This window comes from Zalophus californianus, chromosome 8, assembly GCF_009762305.2.
Source record: "Zalophus californianus isolate mZalCal1 chromosome 8, mZalCal1.pri.v2, whole genome shotgun sequence".
In the NCBI taxonomy this organism is placed as follows: Eukaryota; Metazoa; Chordata; class Mammalia; order Carnivora; family Otariidae; genus Zalophus; species Zalophus californianus.
In genome coordinates, this window is record NC_045602.1 from 48837235 (window position 1) to 48859068 (window position 21834).

The window sequence follows — 21834 nt, forward strand, 5'->3', positions numbered from 1 at the left end:
GAAGGGAAAATCCACATAGCCAAAAAAATCTTAGAAATTCAAATTTTCTGGTAGGAAAATAAACACTATGTATAAGCAATGTTATAATATTTTACATATTTTAGAATGACAAAGCTAAGAAGACCTCTAATACCCATTACTGGAAGCAGTGATGAGAGATCCAGAGTGGAAGAGTTCCCTCCCACGAGAAGGTTCCTCCTTTGCAACCTGTCTAAATAAGGGCGTGCTGTGCTCCCCTAGGCATCTCTGGAGTTTTCTCTTCGGGTTTAGGGGTGCCTGGAGTACCAGAGAGTGCAAGGTGAGGTTCATATAAATGCTGGAATTCCAGGCTTCAACAAAACCAAAGTGAACTAGCAGATTCCTCCACCTCCACCCCTCCACCGTCGCCCCCCCGAAAGGATCCGATTTTAGCCTGGCATAAATCCGTACAATAAATTTCCAAGCCTTAAAGCGCTTCCTGCCAGATACGTTTCTTGCTCCCCCAAGACGTGCGCAAGCAGGCAGGACTAGTGCGTAAACGCCGCTCCCGGGAGAATGCGGGCTTGCGCTAACCCGAGCCTCTGCGCTGAGCCATGCTACCCATCCCCACCCACGTCGCACAGTTTTGAGTCCCCGCAGTGAAAAGAGAGGGGACAGAGGAATAGATGGCCCCCAGAAAAACTCCGAAGGTTCAGTTCCTCCGGGGAACCGTATCTCCTGGGCACTCTGGGCTGGAAAGCCCTCCAAACCTCAGCCCATCTCGGCTTTTCCAAAACGGTTCGCACCCACGGGCGAGCCTTTCCCACCAACTTCACGTTGGTGGGAAACCAACACCAGCTCCGCGGTTTGAAATGGCCTTCGACTGGCAGATGAGGCCTCGAAGTCCGCCGGGGGGGTGGGAGTGGGGAGAGAAGGGTGGGAGTGGGGAGAGAAGGGGCACAAAACTGCCTTCCAGTCCCTATGCAAAACTGCGAGGGAGTAAGGGAAGGAGCCCCGGACGCCACCCGGCCGGACTCTGGCCCTCAGGCCCCGGAGGCGCAGAGGCAGACGCTGCTAGGGCCCCGGGCGGTGAACGCGAGGCCGCAGTGGGTGCTGGCAGAGAGCCCAGAGAGGCGCGTCTGAGCGACACACTGCTTATAGGTGGCTCCTGCGCTCACCAAGCTTCGTAGGGAGCCCAGCCCAGTCCTGGCTGCCTATGCAGGGGGCTCAACTGTAGAGCTCAGCTGGAGCTTTCAGGGACCTAGGGGCCAAGTCACCGGCGAGTCTGGGGAAGGTGTCCCCAAAGCTTAGTCTATCCTTGCTTCCCCAGGGGAATCGGTCCACCCAGAGAAGGGAACTAGGTATTTGGGGATATTTCCTAAACACGATCTCAGGAAAGTTGTTTTCCGTAGACCTAGAACTGGGCATTGTCACCTCTTCCTTCTCGGTAGCAGCCAGAGCGAGCCCGTGGTACACTCGGGCTGGAGAGAGGCCCGGAGCGCAGCGCTGGCACGTCGCCCCCACACTTGCCCGACTCCCACAGCCACAGGCAGGCGCCTCTGCAGAGCTGTCGCAGCGCTCCGGGCTGCTCTCCCTGGAAGTTGTTGTGTCCATCCCTACAGCTCTTTCTCAAATCCTTCCTTTCTGTGCTTCCAGCTGCAGACTCCGTCCGGCGCAATTACTCCGAGGCTACCTAGCGCCCCCTCGCGGAGTGCGTGGGGCGCCCGGCTTGAGGACTCGCGCAGCAGGTAGCCCAAAAGGCGGGGTGGCTGCGTTGGTGGAATGAGACAGTTGCCAACAGCTGGTTCAGCTGCGGCGCTGCGCACGAGGACTTGCGAGTACGCAACCCAGGTACTGCCCCTTCTCGGTGACGTCTCTGCAGAGGGTTATAAAAGCCTCGCGCGCTGCCTGCCGAGGTTCTGCTAACTCCCGAGCCGAGCAGGACCCAAGCCAAAGAGGCGCCTGCGAAGCTGCAGGCGGCGGCGGCAGTGCAGCAAAAGCAAAGGAAAAATCTCTGGACGGACAAGGGGCCCCAGAATCCCCGCCATAGACTCAGAACTTTTACAGGTCGTGCTGTGACGAACACTCTCCCCTTTGCCCCTAAGTCCTCCTGCAGAACAGGGCTTTGCATTTGCCGCTGCGAGCAGCGGGAACAGGAGTTGCAAGCAGCAGCAGGTGCAGAAAGGTCTCCTGCTTCCCGGAACGGTTACCCGTGGAATTTCTTTCCTTTTTCCAGTCCCACGCAGTAGAGACGCTGTCTCCGGATTTCTGAACTCAAATGCTTCCTGATGCTTGAAAGTGGAGGAATTCAGAGCCACGAGAAGCAGACAGCGCATCTAGAAGCGTTTATCTTCTGAGCGCCAACTCTCCTGCTTGCAAAAAAAGAGTTCTGCCCAGAAGGAGCCTGCAGCCCTCCTGTCTTGGTTAAACAGGACCCTGACCCCAGCCGTCAGCCTCAGGGCCTGCTGCAAAGGCAGGGTGTGTGCAGGGAAGAGGGCTTAACCACTTGGCGGGGGGATGGATAACGTCCTCCAGGTAGACCCAGACCTCTTCCCCAATGTCTCCACCAACACCTCAGAGCCCAACCAGTTTGTGCAGCCGGCCTGGCAAATTGTCCTTTGGGCAGCTGCCTATACGGTCATCGTGGTGACCTCGGTCGTGGGCAACGTGGTGGTGATGTGGATCATCCTGGCCCACAAGAGAATGAGGACAGTGACTAACTATTTCCTGGTGAACCTGGCTTTCGCAGAGGCATCCATGGCTGCATTCAACACGGTGGTGAACTTCACCTACGCTGTCCACAATGAGTGGTACTACGGCCTGTTCTACTGCAAGTTCCACAACTTCTTCCCCATCGCCGCTGTCTTCGCCAGCATCTACTCCATGACTGCTGTGGCCTTCGATAGGTGAGCTTGCCCTCTGTGGAGAAGGGAGGAAGTGTCCATAGAGGACCGTGGCATTGCTGGGAGCTTCCAGGTTGCACTGCGCCTGGTTCAAGGTGGAGATTGGTCACCTGTACCCTGGGGTTTTTCCTGACAGCCAACTAAGTCAGTTGTTAATGGGGAACTTTATCTTATTTCACCATTTCCTTTTCTATTTCCTTTTCCCGTTTCTCCTCCTTTTCACTCATTGCCAGTCTCCCTTTCTTCACACGCCTCCTCTATCCTTCATTTAAGCCTATTTTTTTCACCCCTCCTGCACTCATCTCCTTGACACGTCCCTTTCCACTCCTGCTTTGCTTCTTTCCATATATTCATCCTCTCCTTTACCCTGAAGGCCTGAAGGGGGTACCAGAACTTGGCCAAGGGGCTGGCCTTTGGCTGGGGCTTTGTGAATCCCTGCAAGCCTACTATGATGCTGGGCAGTCTCTTGGTGCCTTCCAGTTTTAAGTATGTCTAAGCAAAATTTCTCATTTTTCACTTTTTCCTGGACATTCGGAGATCTTCTGCTCCCACCTCAACTCTCCAATATTATTTGTATGTGAAGAGCATTTCGTTAGAATCATAAAATACTCAGGATTCTAATTTGGCTCTGTCTATGCTGCTGGGAGCTCTCTCATTCAGGAATGAGAGGCAGCTGGGCTGTTCTTCAGGAACTCCACAGATAGGGACCCAGGGAGCTTACCCAGGAGCCTTTTTAATTTCTGTCATGTAAGGTCAATGTTTTTAACCTGTCTGTATCCACAGAGAAACGTGCTTGGCAAAGGCAATTGAAAGCTCTTTCTTTCCTGCAACTAACTAGGATTTCAGAAGCTGATTGAAAATGAAAATGTTGGCATTTTCAAATACTGGGGCTAGCATTTTGAGATGAATGGCTCCTCAGGTGGCAGGATGGAAAATTGATTATTAGAGCACAGCTTTATCTGTATTGACATTTTTGTGGGTGTTATAGGTCTCTAATGTGTATATCTATGTGTGCGCAGTTATTAAATGCGTACCTGAGATGCGGAGGTATGTTGAAAACACCTTCTACTATGATTTTAAAATGGGTTCTTTCCATGGCCTTGATGAAATCAATGAATTATGAGAAACCCCAAGAAGGACCTAGAAGAAAAATCCCCCCCCAAAAAAAACTTCCCAACTACTAAACTCTTTTAGCATAAAGATTGTTTATCACTTGCAATTGATTTAAGGCCTTTTTCAGCTTCCATAGCCAATTTAGCATAAAGATTGTTTATCATTTGCAATTGATTTAAGGTCTTTTTCAGCCTCTATAGCCAATCAGAGAAATGTTTCCAGCTTTGGGGTGGTGTCCAAATGCTGATTTTTAAATTCCGTGTACATCTCCCTTTATGTACCTCTATGTGCTTGATACGTTGTGTGTAAAACAGGTTGTGGTGAATCAATTTATGTTTTAAAGGTGGAAGGTAAACCAATTACTCGAAGTGCTACTGAAATGAATTCTTTTGTAAATTTATCTTTTATGGTACTTTAATTTTCAGATATTAAGTTTGTTGAAAGTGAAGTATGCCTATAAATCTTTCTGCACTGACTTGCTCCTTTAACTGCACAGCAGACCCTTACATTTAGAAAACCCAGAGCATGATAAATGACTGAATACAGGTGCAGTGAAACCTGCTGTGATTTCAGCCTTGATGAACTTTAAATTAGAGGGAAAGTTGCTATTTTAAATGCACTTGGGCCTTGTGTGGGCTCAAAGGAGACCTCTCAGTCAGTGTGTGCCTGAGCATTCAGTAGCTGGTGGAGCACCAGCAGCTGGCTCTCTTTGCTTTGGCTTACACAGAATTGACATGTTCCACAGCCATGCTCTTTCTCTTTGAACTTAGAAGGCAAGGGGCAGGAGTCAGGGTCAAAGTCTTCACACTAGATTGGGTAGGGAGCCAGATTTTGGCTGCCTTGACCCTGGCATCTCAGGCTCCATTGTTCTTTCTCTCTAGGCAAACCAGAGACAGGACCCTGACCCTGCATGACACCTGCTCAGTGAGGGAAATGACAGCAGTGAGAAATGTCCCCAGGTCCCTAATGTACAGATACAGCCCAGGGAGATTATCAACATCATGCTCAAGGTTAGAATTCAAGGTAGAGGTTGGGATTAGGCTCCAGGGCTCTGTCTCCAAGTGCTCCTTCTATTTTTCCTTGCTCAGCCTCATGAGCACAGTGAATTAATCCCCCACAGGCCCTGTGCTGGAGGTAGCTCCACTGCATTTGTGGTCATCCATTCTCTCCCAAGAATATTTTAGAAAGGAAAGGGGCTGTCAGCTCTCTCCATATGAATTATCTCTCCTTTCTTCACCAAGACAGTGCAGACTTTAAGGAAATGGTAAATTATCTTTTTGTACGTTTCCTTGAATTTTTAACAGATAGTGTCTAAGTCAAGTCTTCAAAGCAGAAGCAACATGGTTTTCCTGATTATAAAATTAAACCTGTTCATTGCAAAAACTTGGGAAATATGAAGAACATGGACACAAAAGTACAAATCAACCATTAGTTCACCATGTAAAAATAACACCTGTTAACATTTGAATTTCTCTCCTATGACTATTATACTACATAATTGAGGTCAGATTCTATATAGTTTTGCAGCTTATTTTTTCCCATTGATAGTAATGGAAATCATTAATAACGCTTTCCCATGTTATTAAGAAGTCTTCAGTAACTTAATCTTAATAGCTTCCTATTATTCCATTATATGAATGTGCTATTATTACTTTAACCATCCCCCTACCGTTGGGCATTTAGGTGGTTTCTAAATTTTTTTTGCCTTATGGTTAATGCACTAATAAACATTTCTATATGATAATTTTGTTTTGCTTTCTTGATTATTTCCTTAGGCTAGATTCCCAAAAGTGGAATTACTGGGTCAGATGAAATGAATTAAGAAAAAAACCTTTTTCTCCCAATTTTAAGGGATTGTAAACTCTGAGCAAAGCAAAGAACACATCTGTTCTGTCTTGTTTATCTCCTCAGCACAAAGCAGAGTGTCTGGCACCTAATGGTCACTACACATTTATTAAATAAGTGAATGAATGAATAAAATAATACATCTTCCCGAAGAACATTTCGAAAATACATAAAATTATAAAGAAAATGTAAAAAGTATCTGCAATCCCACTACTGACAGATAACCAGTTAAAATTTTGGAATGCTAGCTTATACTGGCTTTTTCTATTGCATTATTTATGCCACATACAGTTACACCTTTAAGGATGAATTTTGGATCATAATAAAACAGTTCAATAGTTGCTTTTTGTTTTTTGTTTAATTCCTTAACATCATATCATGGGCATTTTCCATGTCATGAAATACTTTGCAAAATGGGATTTTTAATGGATGCGTTATATTGCATGGCTATACTCATTTATTTTACCACTACTCTGTTTTTAGATGTAAATTATTTCCATTTTTAATAATTACAAGTATCCTAGACATAAATCTTTAAGAGCATCCGTTGTTCTCTCCTTGGAATAAACTCCTTGATGTGGAATTGGTAGGTCAAACTGTCTTGGTAAACTTTGCCAGATTTCCTTCTAGAACCAAAATGTATACAGAGAAAAAACCTTCAGCTGTAGATTGTAGTACTAATTTAATTCTTTTCTGTTATCTTTCCATAGAGTGGGGAACGAGCGGGGGTGGGGGGTGTCTACTTCTGAAGAAAAAATATGTATTTATTGGAGGCAGTATTTACCTAGAATAAAAAGTTTGCAGAGAGAGGGGCATCCGGGTGGTTCAGTCAGTTGAGCATCTGACTCTTGATTTTGGTCAGGTCCTGATCTCAGGGTTGTGATCTCGGGGTCATGATCTCAGAGCCATGGATCGAGATCGAGCCACATGTGGAGCCCCAAGCTCAGCGTGGAGTCTGCTTGAGATGCTCTCCTTCTCCCTCTGCCCCTCCTCCCCCCCACTTGCATCTCTCTCTCTCTCTCTCTCAAATAAATCTTTTTAAAAAAATGGTTGCAGAGACAAATATACCTAAACAAGAGCAGGTCTAACTCTAATTAAACTCCAAAAACACCAGGGATTTCACTTTTTGAAACTCTGCAATTTCACCCACCCAGGGAAAAAAAATTTCCCTGTTAGAAAAATTAAAAGGCACGTGTGATGTTTCAAAAAATTGGAAGTTGGAGGACACTGAGGTGACACCTCCATTTTGCAGGGACCCGTGATGGTTGCCAGTCCTAGTACTGCAGAGCAACATCTAAGAAGGGAGGAGGGAGACCAATTTTGAAGCTCCACAAGAGGGACTGTAGAGGCAAAAGGCAGCCTGACTGGGAAACAAAGCCACAGAAGGCTTAGACAAGCACTGGGCTTGGGCATCTGGGCGGCTCAGTTGGTTAAGGGTCTGCCCTTAGCTCAGGTCATGATTCCAGAGTCCTGGGATCAAGCCCCACATTGGGCTCCCTGCTTAGTGGGGAGACTGCTTCTCCCTCTCTCTCTTCCCCCTCCCCCCTCCCCTGCTCGTGCTCGCACTCTCGCTCTCGATCTTTCTCTCTCTCAAATAAATAAATAAAATCTTTTTTTAAAAAACAGAAAAAGAAAAGCACTGGGCTGGTGACAGTGCTTCTCCACATGGAAGGAGCAGGTGTAATTCCAGCGATTTGAAAGGAGAAGATTGCTCACTCCTCAAACTGCTTCTGGATCTTCTGTTTGAGTGAAAGGAAACATCTAAATTATGATGGTCTCTGAACAGTATGAAATATGGTCAGGACCAAAAATATGGTTGCCCAGATAGGTAATGGTGAAGGCAAAAGAAAACGTGAGCTCTCTGAGAGAGTAAAAAAGGAACCAAGAGCAAAGATATGCATAAATAACAGAAACTTCCCATGGTTCTGTGGTATCTATCCCACTCTCCCAGTCACACTCAGCTACAAGTTCAAATAGCCTGCTTCCCAGGTCTCCACTAGACCTGCAGTCTGTCCTTGAACCCCACCTTGTTGGCTAGACTTGGATCCCATTGTATATCTCAGGTCAGTTCTTCACTACCCACAGGTCAGACATAGATTTTAGAAATCTTTGCACTAATTTAGATGAACCTTACAACCTATGACCAAGCATCTCTGTGATACTGAGAATGGTCATTGACTAGAAGCTCATCCACCACAACTGACCCTGTCTTTTCAAATCCAGAATATCAAATGTCTTGAGTTGACATGAATCAAACTTGAGCTTGTTACATCTGGGATGGGTCAGTTAGGCTGGAGGACCTTTCCTAGAGAGGTTCAATGCCCACTTACTCTCTGGAGCTGTCCCACTACACTTGCCACATCCTGTCCCTACTCATGGGAACTCCCAGTGTCCTGAATGGTCAAGGGCCTTGGTTTTTTCAAAACCAAGAAATACAGGTTCAATTGAAGGAAAGTGTAGAGTAATTCTCAGTGTAAACACATGTAGTAGGACCACAAGACTTTGTTACTATTACTGATGTTAAATTAGCAAAGGGTGAATAAAGATCATGAGGGAGAAACACTCAGTTAAACCTGGACAAAGATCTTCAGTACATCAAGGGATAATGCCACCAGGTAATGTGATGTTTCTTAACGCAAGGCCTCATGTCTTCCCTCAAAGGCCTTATGCTGTATATTGAGGCAAATAAAACTGATTTAGAGATAACTACAATACAAGGTGTTACATGATGTATTTTATATGGATTGTACAGACAAATTCAATATGAGAGAAGAGGAGGAACACTATGTCCAGTGATGATCAAGGAAGACTCCAGAAAGTGGCATTTGACTTTGACCTCAAAGATTAGATCAAATTTTTTAGAGAGGATGATAAAGAAAGGTGACATTCCAGATAAAAGAAACTGTTTGACAAAAGCGTGGAGGTAAAAAGTTGCAAAGTGTTTGGGAAGAATGACTGGCTGACTCAAATGAAGTGAGTTCACAAGTAAATCAGGGAATGAATGGAGAGGTTGGTAGGAAGAAGATGAGTACAGGTTTTGTTGGATTTGATATGAAAATATAACAGTAGGAAATGCCCAACAAGCAACTTGAGATATGGGACTAGAGACTGAGAAGCCAGGGATGAAAATGTAGATTTAGGAGTTTTCCAAACTGATGGCTTATTGGAGTTTGAAAGTAAAGAACATCTCTTTTACCTATACATGTTTCCAGAGAAGAGGCCAAGTGTTCATGAGAATGTCCTATCAAGCAATAGGAGAGGAAAAAAGAAGCAGAGAGATAGTGGAGAAATCAGGATAGGTGGACTGACAAAGGTTAAGAGAAATGACTTGTGGTTGGTTCTGTTCATTAGTGTCATTAGAATCCAGAAATTACCAGGGATTTCACTTTTTGAAACTCACCAGAGGACATTGGATTTGGTAATTCGTGAACATCGGTGAGCTATGGTAGTATCAGCAGAGTATGGTTAAGAGGCATAAAATTAGAGGCAGTGAGGGGAATGGCCTCTTCCTCCCCCATCCACCCATCTGCCATTACTGAGGACCTACCATGTGCCAAACGCTGAGGCAATAAACATGCCTTTGACTTTGTGCTCTCATCTTTGGGGATTGATAAAGTCACGAATGCCATTATAACCCAATGTAATTAATTCCATGCTGAGAGAGTTTGGAGACAGAGGGAGGAACTACCCTTGGGAATCTGGGAAAGACTTACTGGTAAAAGAAAGAAAAGGCAGAGAAGGAGGGAGAGGAGGAGAAAAGAAAGCAAAGTACAGAGAAAACAATGTGGAGTTTGTATTTTTTTAATTAACTTCAAGAACACTGAGCTGGGAATTATAATGATTTATTAGTGTTTGTCACTTGGAAACTAGAAAAAAGATTTCATGTTAATAAAATTGATAATGATACCTTATATTTGTATGCTCTCTAATCTGTTGTCTCATCAAATCCTAAATAAGCAATGGGGATTCTGTTTCTGCCTTGGAAAGACTATTAGAAACAATTTCTTTTAGCATTGTTCTCCCACTCTTTACTCCCTCGTAGCTTGGAGACCCATGCAATTTGCACTCCTGTGCTTTAGATGTCTGCCTACACAGTCCCACTCAACGTGGTTCTTGAATGCTATATCATCTAAGGAAAGTTGTCATTGAGGCAGAAAAGTGAGGTAAGGGTCCTACTGTGCCAGAGAGGATGTTAGAGACTTTGGATCATTTTTCACCCAGACAAAAATTCAACCCCACAACCTTCTAGATGGGGCTATGGTAAGAATATAAAATTCTGCTTAAATATTTTACTCAATCTGGCTCATTTGTTAAACTCATTCCATTTTGAATCATAAAATTATTCCTTTTGTTGAACTGAAATCTGCCTCTGGTTATGGGCTACTCCCATTAATATAATACCTCTTCTATGTGGCAGTCTTTTGGATATATCCCTCCTGAAGCTTCTCCATCCCTGCTTAACTGTTCCTGGTTCCTTCATCTTTCCATCCTCCTTAGTCTTTACTGGCTATTCCTATTTGTTAACAGTCCTCTTAACTGAGAGTTTAACTAATATCCAGAACTGAACATTACCCTATTACAATTACTTTGTCCAGGTTCACCTGCTGTAGGACTGGCATCCTATACCTGGTGACTTTGTTCTCTTAGACTTAGCACAAGTACCATCACCGCTAAGCCTTCAAGTCTCGATGAAGTATATCCTTCTTACCTATTCCCATATTATTTATACAATTGTCTATAATTTGTTGTTCTCTCCCACACCTCCCTGCCTACTAGATTACATTACAAGCACCATGAAAACGGGGATGCTTTATCCCTGTTCCCAGCAGCTATCCAGTTGCCTGACATAGAGTAGGTATTCATTACAATGTGTGGATGGTGGTTGACTTGACTGTACCTCTTTTCTACACACATCAACCAAAATCTGAAAACCAGACCCAAAGCATCAGGCAAACATCAAAGCACACCTAAGATGTTATGCCTTGAAGCAAAAGAAAAATTGGGCCAAATATATGCCTACAATGGAGTTTTGCTACACTATAGAACATTTGGTTCAGAACCCCCTGTTCTAGAAAAACTATGTGTTCTAATTCACACTTGCATTTTCCACACTCTACTTGGCCCCATTGGATTCTTGACCCACACCCTGTCCCCAAAAGATATTGTACCCGAGGAGAACACTTCTAATCAAGGGAGGTGTTTATCATTTCTATCATTCTACCTATCATTTCTCCAGTCTTTCCAGGAATACTGGAAACTCATATATTTTAGGACCCTCCTATGGCCCAACTGTTGTCAACCCCCTAGCTTTTTCTCCAAAACCCCTACTAGCAACAGGGAGTATACTCTGTTTTACTTGTCCTTCCTGAGTCACGACAAGCAGAAGCCTACCCTCCAACCAGCACTCCAAATCCTGTGTCCACAGTAGTTGTCTGAACATATAGTCCATACTATATTAAAATACCACAGACACAGAACATTTCCAGCAGACGACCCAAGAAAGTCATTGACCTGGAGGACAGACTGAGGAACTGGCTTCCGTTACCCAAACCTCCTCTCTTGTCACCTTGAGAAGCTATGCTTCCAACTCATGGAAGAGGAGATATGAGGCTCTATGAATGAGGAATCCCCAGTGATGAAGAGATGCTTTAATGATGTCCTTAAGACAAAAATCTCGGCTTGAGTATTAATGCAACACATGAAGCTCTAGGAAATTTGTCTAAGCAGGCTTGAGCCTAGTGCCTTGCTCCTCTTTTTTATAATTCTTTACTTGATCTACTCTCCAATTCAGCTTTATCACTATATTTAATATTTGGGACTTTTTATGGAGTGCCTTTCATGTCTTTTGTATAAGAATATCTTTTAATAACCTTACATCTAACCTTTGATAATGGAGTTTAGTATAGGAAAGAGCACAGGCAGTGGTCCCAGTGCTTCTACCATTACTAGATATGTGAATGTAGGTAAGACCCTTAATCTCTCTGGACCTCAGTTTCCCCATCTGATAAAAGGGATATAATAAAGTTACCTCGTAGAGTATTGTTGCAAGGAGAGAGAGGGAAAGGGAAATGTATGGGAAATTGCTGATTCATTGCCTTAAATCCAGTAAGAGCTCAATTAATGGCTGTATTATGATCTATAATAAACCCTGACACACCATTATACCCATTCTACACACCCATTCCTGTCTCAGCTCCTCTTGAATTCCTTCTATATCAAGTATTAAAGGGTGAAACATTTATATCTCTGCCCCCCCAATTATAGTTTAAAATCCTCCAAATTGGGACAGCAAACCTCTTGCCAAATGCTTTCTAACATCCTTCCCACCTATGGAAATACACACTCGACCAGAAGCCTGGCATTTGGATATTGTATATCACAGTCCAGAAAAACTAAGTCATTTTCATTTATACCATCTCCAAAACCACACATTCACTTCCTACATCCTGTATGTTGCAAAGTCACCACTGTCCCATGGAGCATCGTTTGAGTGTTTAATGACTTAGGGTCATAGCAAAAATGTGTAAGGGAAAAAAATGCCTGAAGATAATAGCATAACACTCTTACAGCTGCATGTGTTTTAGTTGATATTCAATTTGTTAAAGTTGTTTCTTTTGCCTTTGAACACATCTTATAAATCTTGGAAGTTTTGTTCTAAGTCTAGTTAAAGTGTTAAACATTCACTTGCCCTTGTCCTTTGACTAATATTCAATTAGCTCCTAAACATAAGATGGGGTAATTCCTCCTAAATATTTTAACATTTTCAAACTTAATCAAATGATCTTGCATATTTCCAGTTAGTCACAAATTTTTACAAATATAAAAATCAAATAATCTTAAAAATGTATACAGCACTTGTGAGTTGATTATTAAATTCCCTTAAATATTTCAAATCTAATACACAAATTTAATGCATCTGGTTTTCTTGAAACTTCAAATCCCTTAAAATGACTTAAAAATATAAGAAACAAAATCTTTCTCTGGACTCACATAGTTCTGATAAACCTAATAAATCAAACCTTCCATATTTGGCATATTAAATTATCTTAAAGCATTTCAACCTCCTAAGAATTAAATTCACAAGTAAATGAGGTTCTTATCAGCCTCTAAATAGTAACTACAAAATTAGTTATTTAAATCCTCCTAAGTATTTCAATTAAAATTACAAATCTGGTAAGTCAAATTCTGTAATCTATCAGATTCTCATTTCCAACATACTAAAAACAAATCACCCACCAATAACATAACATAAAGTAGTGATTATAAAACTCACTACTTTACACACACTTCTTACATAGAAGCACCATTTCTTCATTGTCAGTTGAATTTTACAAAATGCCTTTCCAGGGTTACAAAGTGACATAAGCAGTGGTTGCAAAATCCTAGGGGCCATAGGAGCCACTGAGGTTCTGGAATCAGGGTTGAGTTGGAGATCGGAATCTGGGTATGTCTCTCAGGAGCCCAGAGCCCTGAGCCCTTTTCATGGTGGAGCTCTGCCTTCACAGTGCCCCCAGGATCCACTCACACCTTACCACTGGAATTGAATAGTCCCAATGTGCCCTGCATCTCCTTGGCTTCCTTCAAGTGTTATCCTTCTCCAACTTTCACCTTACCATTTTATCATCTGAATTACATTGATAGAATCATGCAGAGCCTCATTCCACCCCAGACTGCATTCAAGTACTTTACTACCTGAGTAGTATTAACTGCATTCCACACCCTCTTATGTTTTTACCTTCTTATAGACCGCCATTCCATTCCATAGCTCATTGCCATGGATAAAGTAACCCAAAAAATCACCATCTATCCTGGGTCCTTCAGTTTCTTTTTTGAGACTTTGAGGTCATGAAAAATACATGCCAGAATTTTTCTGGTGTATCCTGCTTTTTCATATGAATCATCAAAAATGGAAGGGTAGTAGCTGTTGGTTTTGACAAACTCACGCTCTCAGCATGTTTCAGATCTATGCCTGGAGACATGTACGCATCATATGTAGAAGGTCTACATAGCAGCTTCCGTTCCTCTTGGCATGAAGTCTTCAGTGGCAGGACCTTTCTTCTTGGAGCTTGGAAGGTATCTGGCACACTTGAATCCTCCAATTGGATCATGAGGTGGTCTTTCTTCAGATCATCTGGGTTTTCCCTATGAGGACAGACTCTCATGGCTTTTTTTTATAGCTCTAGAAATGCTGAGTTCCTTTCCCTTCCCTTCTCAGTGTCCTAGATATCAGAGCATAAAAAATAAGTGATGCTCTGTTCTTACAGCTTAACTCAGTGCCCTAAGCCATATATGGACTGACAAGCAACCACCTTCGCAAGTCACACTACTGCCTGAGCTCTGAAGTCAATAGTCGTGCTACCTACCCCCCTGCTCTGTCATAGAGTATAACTGAGACACTAATTTTGAAAAGTCTAATGTGCACATTTGGTGGTATGTGGGGAGTTAGGAGCATAAGCTTAAATACTCACCTTGTATGATTTATTAATTTTATTTTACTGTGGAGAAATTGCCTCTTGAATAATTAAAATGCTCTCATAAGAGGATTTGTCTGACTCTGAAAATCTTTAAACAAAAGAAAACCCGCAGAAACAGCTGAAATACTCTCCCGAATAGTCCGAGGGAGTCAGAGGGTGCTTAAAAATGCCTGAATTTATGATGGGAACTAAAAGGGGAGCAGTCCTGAGGATGAAATGCAGCTAGTTAACTCAACAACTTAACCGGGCTCTTCTAAGAGAAACTTAGACAATAACCTAGAAACCCTGTGGCCCAATCCTTACCGGCGGCCTCACTTAAATTTGTTTCCAAAGACCAGTTCCTTTCTCTTTCTAGCTGGCATGATGAAGGGTCTGGAAGTTAGTATGTTAAAGACTCAGAATATGAGCCACATCGCAGCCATCATGGGTTTCAGTGGCCCAATTAAGGCACAGCCAGCCTGACACTAAGCAAAATGCAAAGAAGGTATCCTCTTTCCTTTCTGGCCATTTCCCTCATTGATGCTCTAACCAGCCCAAGTCTGCATCAAGGCACACCCCGATCCTGCCTCGCAAGGGTGGGGTCCCACATTACTGCTCTGTTCTCATCACAGCCAGTCCAATTTGGTAAATTGAGTTGAATCAAGAGAAGAGTAGCCAATTAAAATCACACTAAGGTGAAAATGATTTGGGCTTCTACCTTCCAAGTCCCCTTTGTATTTTAAAATGGGAATGTGTCCGTTCTGATTACCTACTCCTTTCAATTACCTCCTCATGAGCAGGAAAGAGCATAGAGAACCAAGACAAACAGTCTTGAGGACTGAGTCGATATGAGATGTAAAGAATGCTGGGATTTAGGTACTTCAGGGTGTCCAGACTTTGGCTTTCACAACATGGCCCCATGTGTCTACCAAGGAGACAGCTGGGAAGCACAAGGGGCTGTTATGATGAGCCCAGGTAGCTGCTGAAAGACCCTCTCCTGCCATAATCAGAACTGTCTCAGTCCTGAGGTGCCCGTGAACTCTACATTTGTGTTTAGCTGGTGAAACGAGGGTGAATTTGCTTCTGTCCTTCATACTTCTTTGTAAGTCACTAATTCTCTTTGATAAATATGTAGTATTTTTATAGCTTCGATATTGTCATCAGAAGGGAATTTGGGTCACACAGTCCCAGGCAGTCCTAAGGGTCTGGTAGATTGGGGTTAAGGGCAGCAGTGCAGTGAAGTCCCCGTTTAGGTGGCCAAGCCTGATTCTTTACCTCTCTAGCATCTTCAACAGTGGATTAATGCTGTTTACAAATCCTGGGGTGAGGGCTGGATTTCCAAGAGCTGAGTTTTCTGCTAGTGTCTGTCTGGACCCACACTTCATCTAGAAGCTTGCATCCCTTTTTCTTTGTCTGTCTTTCCTTTCTCCTTTTCTCTCTACACCTGGACCAAAAATTCCTTGCTCCATTTCCTCCCGTCTCCTCTTCAGCATTTTGAAAATAGCATGGCTTCGATAAATGTTACTGCCTGAAAAATGGAGTTGGAGCAGACAAAACCAAAAGCTGTTAAATATTAAAAATGCAAAGTACTATGATTTTGATTCCAGAAGGGTCCTGAATATATTCTTTAAGACTGTTTATTTAGGTCTAAACTTAAGCTACTTTTTAAAAAATGGAATATATTTGACCGATAACATCGTGTAAATTTAAGGTATACTTAAGTTACTTTTTTAAGAAAAATAACTTACTGTTGAATATTACCTGCACAACTGCAAATTCCCTTCTGATTACATTTAATATATATATTTCTAAAACTATAAAATATTATGTATTCATTAAGGAGAATTAGCACCTTATGGAAAATACAGCATGATGAAGAACAAAAGCAAAATCAACCCTCATCTCACTGCCCAACACCACTATTGTCAATTCTTAGAAATTATTTCAGTACAGGAATTTTTCCCTATGCATAGGATATTTTATACAATTATACTCCTGTAGCAGATACAATTTTATTTCTTTTTTTTAAGATTTTATTTATTTATTTGAGGGAGAGAGAGAGTGAGTGAAAGAGAGAGAGCATGAGGTAGGGAGGGGCCGAGGGAAAGGAAGAAGCAGAGAGGCAGACTCCCTGCTCAGCAGGGAGCCCACCTTGGGACTGGATCCCAGGACTCTGGGATCATGACCTGAGCGGAAGGCAGATGCTTAACTGACTGAGCCACCCAGGCACCCTAGCATGTATAATTTAAAAAATTTAACATAATAAACATTTCATGTTATTAAATGTTCTTCTAAAAGAGCATGCTTCATGGTTACAAAGTATCATAATTTAAATAACACTGCATCCTGAGATCTTTCCGTTGTTTCTAGCTTTTACTATAATGTATCATTTGTGTGATCAGTATGTTCTAGCTACACTTGTACATGGCTGTGACTCTGAGGTTCTGTTCTTAGGAGAAAAGTCTCTCCAGAGCATTGGACATTTAAAAGGCTTTGGCTTCATTCTGCTTACTTGGTCTTCGGAAAGCTTTAGCAGTTTGGCAGCGTGAATCAGAATATATACACCCATTGTATGAAAGTGTTCCTTCATATTCCTAACAATTTCAGAAACATCTTTTCCACTTTAAAAGATTTAAAATGTTATTTATGTTTGCATTTCTTACTAATGAGATTGAATATTTTTGTGTATTTATTATTCCTTTACATTTTGCTTTTTTGTAAAGCAATTTTTTTCCTATTCATGACCCTAGGACATTTTAAAATTTAAATCTGCATTTTTAAGTTTCATACTGCATTGCAGAAACTATGTTAAGGATACAACCTTTTGACTGCCATATGCTGCAAATAGTTTTCCATGTTTCTGGTTACAATTTTAATTTCCGTTTCAGTGATTATCTTAATTTTTTTTTGTAATTACATCCATCTGCCTTTTCTTTAACCCATCAGTAATTTAATTTAAATTATATCTAATTTTTTAAATGTCATATATGTTTATCCTGCTGTCTAGACACCATTATCCATCCTGATAAATTCTGGATTCATTATTTAAAATGCCCCTTGAAAAGTCCTATTGGGATTTTTATTGGAGATGTGTTAAATGTGTTAAATTTAGAAATAAACTTTAGGAAGAATTGTTAGCATATCAAGATTTTTTTTCAATGTATGAACATGGTGTATATTCTATGCATTCATGCCTATATGTTTTCTTTTTTTTAAGATTTTTATTTATTGAGAGAGAGAGAGAGAGAATGGTAGAGAGAGAGCATGAGAGGGAGGAAGGTCAGAGGGAGAAGCAGACTCCCTGCTGAGCAGGGAGCCCGATGCGGGACTCAATCCTGGGACTCCAGGATCATGACCTGAGCCGAAGGCAATCACTTAACCAACTGAGCCACCCAGGCACCCGCCTATATGTTTTCTTATATAATTTTTTATATTATTCTCCTTTTAATCCTTCACATTTCTTTAAACATTTAAAAAATTAATGTTTTCACTTGCTAATGAAAATGCAATCATTTTCCCATAGTTTTTTCTAATGGGTTATTGTCAGTGTATTCTAAAGCTTCGATATTTTTTTTATAGTCACTTTGAAGCCAGCTATCTTAATGAACCCTGTACAGCAGAAGTTCTAATGTTTTTCATGTCACTTTTCTCAGATTTGCCCAATAATCATATAAATTTATAAATCTTTATGTTCTTAAATTTTATATCCAGTGTCTATGTCCTTCTTTTTTATTAGAACTTTCAGAACAATTTTAATTAAAACTGGTAAAAGTCAACATATTTTCTTACCCCTGACTTCCAAGAATGTTTCTCTTAATATTACTGTTAAATATGTTGGCTGTTGGTTTAAGTCAGAAGTTTAAAAATTATATCATTCAGTTATTAGTTTACCAAGAGAGTTAATCAGATCTAGATATTAATTTATCAATTGTCCTTTTGGCATCCAGAAATACTTTTTTTTCTTCTATTGCCTAATTTCTTAGTCTTCAACTGATGTAGAGCTCCTAGAATAGACAGTACTTGGTCTTAGACTTTGTTCTATTAGCACACTGCTAGATTTGCTTGCTAATGTTTTATTTACATTTTTGCATCTTTGTTGTAAGGTACAACTATCATTTCATTTTTTTAGTGTTGTCTTTTCAAGTTTTCGTTTCAGGGCTATAAAGAAATAAGCATTTTCTAAAATTTATTATGCTTTCTGAAATAAGACTTTGGTGAGAAGCTCTTCTTCCAGTCAACTTCCTGGAAGATACTGCTTCCCTCTCTTTCTCTGTTTAGCCATTACACAGTAGTACAGGGCATTTCCCAGGCCCGGGTGAAGCAGAAGAAAAAAGAAATAACAAAGTAGGTTATTGATTCAGAAAACCAGTGGCAGTGAGGGGTCTACACAGTAGTTTGCCGGTTTTACCCTCTCTGTTTAGGGGTCTTGCCAGCCAATGATATAATCGCAGGGAAAGAACCCCAGCCACACAGTTCTTGTGAAGATGATCAATGCAAAAGCCAGCCCCAAGGAGCGGGAAGAGCCCAGCAGTGGTTCTCTGTGCACTGAAGCTCCTTAGCCAGAGGAAGAGGATGAGCCTCATGCTCATCTCTTTTTCTGGCACAATACACAGTTTCCCAGGGAAGACACACCCTTGTGGGTAGACACAGATTTTGCAAAATCCAAGAAGATATACGGATAAGCAAAATTTAGCAGCACAGATTTTTTTCAGCTTGGGTATGCATTTTATAAGACTTTTGAAAAAGACCGTGATTGGGGCGCCTGGGTGGCTCAGTCATTAAGCGTCTGCCTTCGGCTCAGGTCATGATCCCAGGGTCCTGGGATCGAGCCCCACATCGGGCTCCCTGCTCAGCGGGAAGCCTGCTTCTCCCTCTCCCTCTGTCCCTCCCCTGCTTGTGTTCCCTCTCTCACTGTCTCTGTCTCGGTCAAATAAATAAATAAAATCTTAAAAAAAAAAGACCGTGATTAATAAAATGGCTTATTTAAGGACCTTGATAATTAGCATTTTAGAGGGAAAAATTAAAATTGCAATCTAAAAAAATTAAACTTTATTTTAAAAATATCAAGTTTTATTTTTTCCAGATTCTCCTTTCCCATAAACAATATGAATAAGGCAAGCAAGGAGATACTATCACAGACGTATAAATAAACCTTATTTTGTGGCTTAAAAAAATCATTATATATAGTTTATTGGCTTCTACAATGTTATTGTTAATATAAATTTATTTTGGCACATTTTGTTTTCACCATCACTTTGCTTTTAAAACAGTCATTGTTTTGTTCCATTAACGTGAACTCTCTCATGCTATGTAGATGGAGATCTAGATACCTATAGAGGGTCAAGACCATACATACATTTTTTTAGTTTTTACTGAAATTCCAGTTAATTAATGTACAGTGTAATACTAGTTTCAGGTGTACAATATATACTTCCATACAGAACCCAGTGCTCATCATGACAAGTGCACTCCTTAATCCCCATCATTTATTAACCAACTCCCCCCCCACACACACATCTCCTCTCTGGTAACAGTTTGTTCTCTATAGTTAAGAGTCTGTTTCTTGGTTTGCCTCTCTCTCTCTCTCTCTCTCTCTCTCTCTCTTTTTTTCCTTTGGCTTGTTTGTTTTGTTTCTTAACTTCCACATATGAGTGAAATCATATGGTATTTGTCTTCCTCCGGCTGACTTATTTTGCTTAGCATAATACTCTCAAAATAACTTTTGCACAGAGAAGAAAACAATCAACAAAACTAAAGGGCAACCTATGGGATGAGAGAAGATATTTGCAAATGACATATGATAAAGGGCTAGTATCCAGAATATATGAAGAACTTATAAAACAACACCCAGAAACCAAATAATCCAATTAAAAAATGTGCAGAAAACACAAATAGACATTTTTCCAAAGAAGACATACAGATGGCCAACAGACATGAAAAGATGCTCAACATCACTGATCATCAAGGAAATGCAAATCAAAACTACAATGAGATATCACCTCACATCAGTCAGAATGGCTAAATTCAACAGCACAAGAAACAACAAGTGTTGGTGACGATGTGGAGAAAAGGGAACCCTCTTGCACTGTTGTTGGGAATGCAAACTGGTTTAGCCACTCTGGAAAACAATATGGAGGTTCCTCAAAAAGTTAAAAATAGAACTACCCTATGATCCAGCAACTGCACTACTAGGTATTTACCCAAAGAATACAAAAATACTAATTCAAAGAGATACATATACCCCATTGTTTATAGCAGTACTATCTATAATAGCCAATTATGGAAACAGCACAAGTGTCCAAAGACTGATATATGGATAAAGGAGATATGGTGTAATAATATAAATATAAATATACACACAGTGGAATATTACTCAACCATAAAAAGAATGAAATTTTGCCATTTGCAATGACATGTTTGGAGCTAAAGATTATTATGCTAAATGAAATACCATACATACTTTGGCTCCAGAGATACAATAGTCAGCAAGAATGAAGCCTGATCTCTGCCCTCAAACAGATATTAATAAGACATTAATCCAATGATTATTCAAATCAGTGAACACTTAAAAATTGTCTTAAGAGGTATTAAATAATATTAATGTTACGAGAGTATATAAAAATTCACTTAATCTGAATGGTTTTGGGCTGAGAGCTAAAGGATGAGTAGGAACTAGGAAGAGCAGTGACAGACACTGGTTGGTTACACAAAAGCCATATACAACCCCCTTCACCTTCCCGAACCTCTACTAGAGATATTATTGTTGTCCCAGTTCCCTTGCAGGGAGCATTGGCCATATGACAAAGTTGTGGCCAGTGGGGTGCAGGAGAAAGTCTCTAGATTGAGCTTCTCTTCTTGAATAAAAAGACAATGTCTACAAGAAAAATACTTCTTTTTATTCCTTGCTTTTCCCCCTTCTTCCTCTCTAGAATAAGGGCAAGAGACCTGGATGATAGCAGCACATTTTACCAATGAGAACAACCTCTATCCACTAAGGTTTGGGGATCAGAAAGTTAGAGCCTGAAACCCTGAGCATTCACTGACCCACATACCAGCCCTAAACTACCCTACCTGGCATTGGCCTTCTTGTTATGAAAAACAATGAAAACTCTATTTCTTTAAACTTACGATAAACACATTTTTCTCTTATTTGCAATGAAATGTAAATCCTAACTCACTAAGAGGGAGTTTGGGTGGAGAGGAGAGTTGAGAAAAGTTAGCTGCATTTATGAAAAGCCTGGGCAGGAGGAAGTATGATGCATTGGAAGAACCAATGCTTTCCATTTACACTTGCCATTTTTCACATTAAAAACGTATCCGTGGATAAAATTAAAAGAAAATGGAAGAAACATAAAATCACAGTTCATAAGCACTATGGTGATTTATTACCACCCTAACTATTAATGGAGTCTGGGTAATAAAAGAAGCTCACTGCAGGCTGTGAGGCAGACAAGATCAACAAAGAGTTGTTGGAAATACTATGAGTCCACCTCTTATTTCCTACTCAGCAGAGCAAGTGAGTGAGTGCATGACTGTAGGAATAATGTTGCATCCACTTCCAT

The 21834-nt window shown here is 41.2% G+C and overlaps 1 protein-coding gene across 2 annotated transcripts in view; it reads left to right on the plus strand.

The window, feature by feature from the left end:
• Positions 1 to 1738: 1738 nt before the first annotated feature.
• TACR1 (tachykinin receptor 1) overlaps positions 1739 to 21834 on the plus strand; it is a 152791-nt gene continuing 132695 nt past the window's right edge. The window contains exons 1-2 of one of the 2 annotated variants that reach the window (XM_027624112.2): positions 1739 to 1809; positions 2195 to 2864. In XM_027624112.2, coding sequence (XP_027479913.1) covers positions 2476 to 2864 — 389 coding nt within the window. In that variant the 5' untranslated portion in view covers positions 1739 to 1809; positions 2195 to 2475. Of the gene's footprint in view, positions 1810 to 1918; positions 2865 to 21834 lie in introns of those variants that run through there. The other variant, XM_035729047.1, reaches the window with a different exon arrangement.